The following is a 5,675-nucleotide window of genomic DNA, read 5'->3' as shown; positions in this document are numbered from 1 at the left end:
ACGTTCTCTCTGCATCAAACGAATACATTCCAGGATTTCTGATTGGCAAATTCACTTGAGGTTTAAAAACAGACATATGAAGGGCAGTGAGTAAAAAGTGTTCTAGGGGGCACACTTTCACCGTCTATTGTTTTTGTAATCTTCAAAGTAAGCAACTGGTTTGATTTTGTCCGTTTGGAGAGTCCTTATTTGACCTACGTCTTCCTGTGGCGCCATGCTCCCGTCAGTGTTTTTTTTGAACCAATAACGTTAGGACGACAATGTCAAATATTATTTTAACGTGCTGTGTATGAGATTTGTTTACACGTCTTGTCATGTCAGTGCAGTTGAGAAAGTGTTTCCTCTTTGATGATGATTAGTCGTCCAAAATGTAAGTCGTGTTTCTTTTGGATGGATAAGGAATTCGAAGCGAAGGTCTCAGCCGCATCTGGACCTTGGTGCCAGTTCCCTCAGACAACCAAAAACACAACGCAGACTTGTGCGGGCGGCCGGTCCAACCATCGAGGGTTACGTATACGAAAGCAGATTCTCGTGTTGTGAGTACAGAACAAGGCTGTGACAGTTTCAGAAAGACGATTTTATTTGTATGTCAGAGGAACACGGCAGGCAATAACAAAACATAAGTCAGTGGAAAATTCCACAGATTCTGATTTCACACCAGTTCTTCATCCGGCTGGTGGTCCGCTAAGACTAAAGGCAAGACTCCTCCGACAGTAAATCAGAACACCACTAAGAACAACACAAACGACAACAAAAGCGGCTACAACAGACAACATTTTCAAAACTTGAAGAAATTGAAAAACATTTCCTCCAGATAGGACTACTCAGGCCTTCCTTTGTAGTACGTGTACTCTCAAATGTTGGAACGTATCAGGATGATTCGTCAAATCCTGGCCACAATCTAAACACTTTAAAGAACGTTCCCCTTTGTGAGCTCTTATGTGTCGGACCAAATTTATGGTTTGAGAGAAAATGTCCCCACAAATGAAGCACCGATAGGGATTGTCCTCTGCGTGTCTTATCATGTGTGCTTCCATAACTCTTTTGTAAGTGAAAGCTTGACGGCAAACAGAGCAAGAAAAGGGTTTTTGCCCCGTGTGTGTTCTCAAATGTCTGGTCAAATCCGATTTTCGGCGAAATGCTTTTCTGCAAACGGAGCAAGAAAATGTTTTTTCCCCAGTGTGAATTCTCATGTGTAATATCAAATGACCTTTTTCAGAAAATGTTGCTTTGCAAACAGAGCAAGGAAAGGGTTTTTCCCCCGTGTGCAGTCTCATGTGTTTGATTAAATTACCTTTTTGAGAAAATGGTTTTTGGCAAATTGAACAAGAAAATGGTTTTTCTTTCGTATGCGCTCTCATGTGGACGATCAAATGAGACTTGCTAGAGCATGCCTTTTCGCAAACGGAGCAACATCGGGCCAAACGTTTCTGACAAACTTTGCAGCAGCGGCCTTCGTGGTTCTCCTTCCGATTCCGAGAATTCACAAAGCTTTCACCGCAAACCGAGCAGTCGACGGTTTCTTTGCCACATTTTGGGGACTTTTTGTCGGAAGTGCTTTTCTTTTTGGAACTTTTCAGTTTTCGGGAGTCTTGTTTGCAGCGTGAGCTGCTCTCCGCGTCATCGCTGTCTGACAGGGGAGCCAAGTCTTCATCCGGTGGGGGTCCTTCAGACCTTCTGCCACTTGGACTTTTATCCTGGAGCTGTTGTGATCTCTCAGATGGGTCTTCCTCTTCGCATGCACTCTTGACAGGGCTTCCCGAAGGTGGGAACCAGCCGACATCACACTCCTCTGTTTCGGTTTTAACGTGAGGAAGCTGAAGCTCTTGTTCTTCTGCTTTGACTGGGGGCAGCGGAGGCTTCTTCTGCTCCAAACTCAAACATTCCTCAGGGGGATCTTCACCCTGGCGATTTAGCAGGTCATGGATATCTAGAGGAAACAACGTTCAGATTTCATTCATCAAACAAATGTTGGTACAATATGAGCATTTAAAAACAGGACAAAAGTTGGCATTGGCATACAATGGTCTGAATTTGTTTCTAGCCCGCGCTGTACTTCCGCATGGTGGCCCATAAAGCAGTTAGCCATACTCTGTCTTCTTGACATCAACAAAAAGCTCTCTCTTGTATTGTTCAAACTTCTCCCATAGGAAACGCAGTTTAAAAATCTGTTCTGTGGCGCTCCTTCCCTCCCTGGAACCTGCCTGTTCTTCAGCTAGGATTGCCTAGAGAAAGCGTCAAGCCGATATGGGATGGAAATCAGCATAGAAAAAAAGTATTGACCAAGGTATCACCACTAACATCACCATCAACCATAGGGAGCAAGAACTTGTCACCAAACAGAAATATATTGGAGCCGTCGTATCAGAAGAAGGGTCGGGAACCAGAAATCATGGCCAGGGTAGCTCAAACTACAGCCGTACCTGCCAGACTAAAACCGATCTGGAGGGACAAGAACATAGCAGTGAAATTAAAGTTTAGACTCATACAAGCGCTTGTTACTTCCATCTTGGACTCTCACAGCAAAACTGGAAAAGAAAGTCCAGGCCATGGAGATGCCATGGTACAGGAAACTTCTGGGCATCGGCTACTTAGCCCATCCGACAAACTGAACCATCAGAGGGCACATAGGACCCTCCCAAGAACTGTTGACAACAACTTGAGCGGTATGGTCACGTCGGAAGATCATCGGGACTGACCGAGATTATTCACCAGGGCAGAGTCTGAGGGGGCAGGAGGAGAAATGGGCCCTCAACATCAAGGAAGGTATTGGTGCCAACATTGCCACCACCCAAGATTAGGCCAGGGACAACAGTGGAGAAGCTGTCAAGAGTTGCGCCCTCATCGGTGCTCCGACCACCCATGCGGTTTAAAAATGTTGGCATCAGACGGCATGAAGCCAAATAAATGAGGCGTTCGCCTAAAGGCAATACACCCCGATCACGCTAACAAGACGATTGAGGCGTTGCAACAGGAAGGTAACGAACAAGGACATGGATTTGACATAAATCGGGCAAACGCCGTTTTATCCCCACCAATATAATGTAATCACTCAAAACGATAGCACTAGTTACTCTAAAGGGGTCCCGTGCTACCTGCTTTCGCACAAATATAATATTACCCGTGTTTCCGTAGTGCAGCAGTTTGCACGTTCACCGAACACGCGAAAGGTCCCTTTTCAAGGTCGGGTGGAAAGATATGTTGGCCTGTAGAGGGATGGGCACCAGCAGGCTGTATTTGCTCAAGACACACCACAGAAAATGGTGCCCCTACCCCCGTAGGCGTCAGGGATACACCCACCCATTCAATTACCAAATTATTAAAACATTTTACCGTTATAAAAGGGTGTATTCAACTGTCAGAACATCCTAACTGCATAGGTCTATGTATACCTGTACCATTAGATTCCTTAAATTATTGGAACGTTTTATCTACTTCCGTCTAAATATTCTGTTCGCAAATTATGAAAACATGATTCCTTTAAGCAAATTGAAGTCAGAGCGGACGTTAACACAGTGGAACCTCGGTTTTCGAACGCCTCTCAGTTCCCGTTTCGAACAAATCGGTTCTCGACCAAAATTTAGAGAAATTCTTGCTTCGCTTTTCGTTAAAAAAAAAAAATCGGAGTTCGAACGCCGGTACACTAGGGGCGGCGCACGAGTGTAGATTGCCCCCACCCCTCGTGAAGAACTGTTGTCACGGCAACGCGCACTCCTTTTCTGTTTTCGTTTTTCAAAAGCGGTGAAGGGAGTGTTTTAACCCCTAATGATGCCTCGGAAGAAAGTCGGTGCAAGCAGCAAAGTTGCTACAGGTGAAAAAAGAGGAGTAGTGCGTACAACTATTGCATTTAAGAAAGAAATAATAGCAAAATATGAAGGTGTGCGAGTTTACCTTCTTTCAGGAATACAGCATGGCTTCTGCCGACCGGTGAGAAGTCCTATTCATAATTCTTTTCTTTATCCTTTAACCGCTCACCATTTGTGGATACCCGGGTGCTAAATGACGTGTAAACGACCTGATTTTTTTTTATTTTTACACATTCATGTTAGCGTCATCTTTCGTACGGAAGATTAAGCTAACGCGAACGGAGGATTAGCCTGGGTTAGCTTTACGTTAAATATTCAAGATAAACATTCCGGGCGTTGGAACGGATTAAAACAATTTTACATTACTTTTAACGGGGAAAAAACGGCTTCGGTGATCGTACAAATCGGTTTTCGTACAAAGAAATGGAACGGATTATGGTCGAGAACCGAGGTTCCACTGTACCTCGGATGTCAAATCAGCCGATTTTCAAACACACAGAATCACGCAGATGTAACAGAGTTGAAACTTGATTGTTTTGAGTTTTTTTAATTCTCACAAAATCTGTGTTTTTGTTGCATTACTGTTAAAATTCTGGTACCACGTTCATTTGTTAAGCGTGTACGACTGTCATTTTCGTTTGGCACTTTGTGGGCTTCTGCGCTTGCCATACCTGCAGCTATATCACCTCGTGCTGGAGCTAATGTGCCCAATATCAGTTGGGGTAAAAGTTCATAAATTGCTAAATATAGAAGCTGCTTTCACAAATTATTTTTGGGATATAAATGTAAATAAGTTGTGCTGAATGATGCATAAAAAAGCACTGATTAAAAGTAAAGCAATGCAGCTTGTAACCATGATTACTGTGATGCAACATGTTTCAATGCAAGCACGCCACGAGGTGCGGCGTGTTGACTGATGTCCCGTTTTTGTTCATGTTTGAGATGATTGCAGACGAGCACAGACGCCCTGACGTTGTCTTGTTATGTTTATTGAATGCAGGCAATAAAGCGAGTGACTGTGAACCCTTGTGCCGCGCATGATTGAGGGTCTTTACACAGACGCAAGATGATACATTTTACGAATGGAGAAATAAATCGTGAAAGTGAGTTGAAATGGAAGCTTGCGTGCAGACCTCCCATCCGGATCACGTTTTGACTGTGGTAAAGCTCTTCCAGTTGCCGTCGTTGTCGGCTCAATTCCTCCTCGAACAGTCGGATAATGTCGTCGGCAGCGGCGACGAGTCTCTCTCTTACAATCTCTTTCAACATTTCGATGTCGAATTAAGTTCCGAAGACGGACAAAAAACGAAGCGAATTGAAACTCTTCGTCGTCGTACGCTTAGGAGTAGATTTCTTCTTCTACTACATTTCTACTTATACTTTGTCTTCTTCGTGGGGTTTAACCGCGGTTGGGATCCATCTTTTTGGTGCATTACCGCCCTCAATCACTATATCCTCTTCACCGTTCCACTTCTCGATTCCTGTTAAAAGTCCCGTACTTCTTAAAAGTGTAAAATAATCCTCCATTGAGTCCAGCCATCTATCATTGAACATTCCGTGACCCTTCATTTCCTCCCTTCGAACGTTGCGCTTCTTGGATGGAGAGGGACGCTGTAGTTGTGACGTCACACACTCCCGCGAGAGTTGGAAGTGACCGGTGTAGTGCCTCATTTCGATTCCCCTGCAAACTCCTCCCCCCTCGCGTGAACGCGCATTATGCTGCGCTTCCGACAAAATCGATCGTATTCTATATAATAAGCGTATTAAAACAATAAAGCGAGCTAATTAAAACAATTAGGTTGATCAAAATCTATATAATGCGTTTATGAAAACAATAAAGCGTGATCGTATTCTACAAAATGCAAAAGT

At 44.0% G+C, this 5,675-nt stretch overlaps 1 protein-coding gene across 1 annotated transcript; it reads right to left on the bottom strand.

The window, feature by feature from the left end:
• Window positions 1-558: 558 nt before the first annotated feature.
• LOC148366523 (uncharacterized) lies at window positions 559-5,385 on the bottom strand. Its single transcript, XM_088336986.1, has 2 exons — window positions 4,940-5,385; window positions 559-1,930 (listed from the first exon to the last, which is right to left on the bottom strand). The coding sequence occupies exons 1-2, from the start codon at window positions 5,073-5,075 to the stop codon at window positions 825-827; spliced, it is 1,242 nt and encodes a 413-aa protein (XP_088193112.1). The 5' UTR covers window positions 5,076-5,385; the 3' UTR covers window positions 559-824.
• Between the last annotated feature and the right edge of the window lie 290 nt (window positions 5,386-5,675).

The sequence above is a fragment of the Urocampus carinirostris genome, chromosome 5, assembly GCF_059441175.1.
Source record: "Urocampus carinirostris isolate Australia breed hairy pipefish chromosome 5, RoL_Ucar_1.0, whole genome shotgun sequence".
Classification (NCBI taxonomy): domain Eukaryota; kingdom Metazoa; phylum Chordata; class Actinopteri; order Syngnathiformes; family Syngnathidae; genus Urocampus; species Urocampus carinirostris.
The sequence above is the reverse complement of the archived record's forward strand: the minus strand, read 5'-3'. Positions and strand labels throughout refer to the sequence as shown.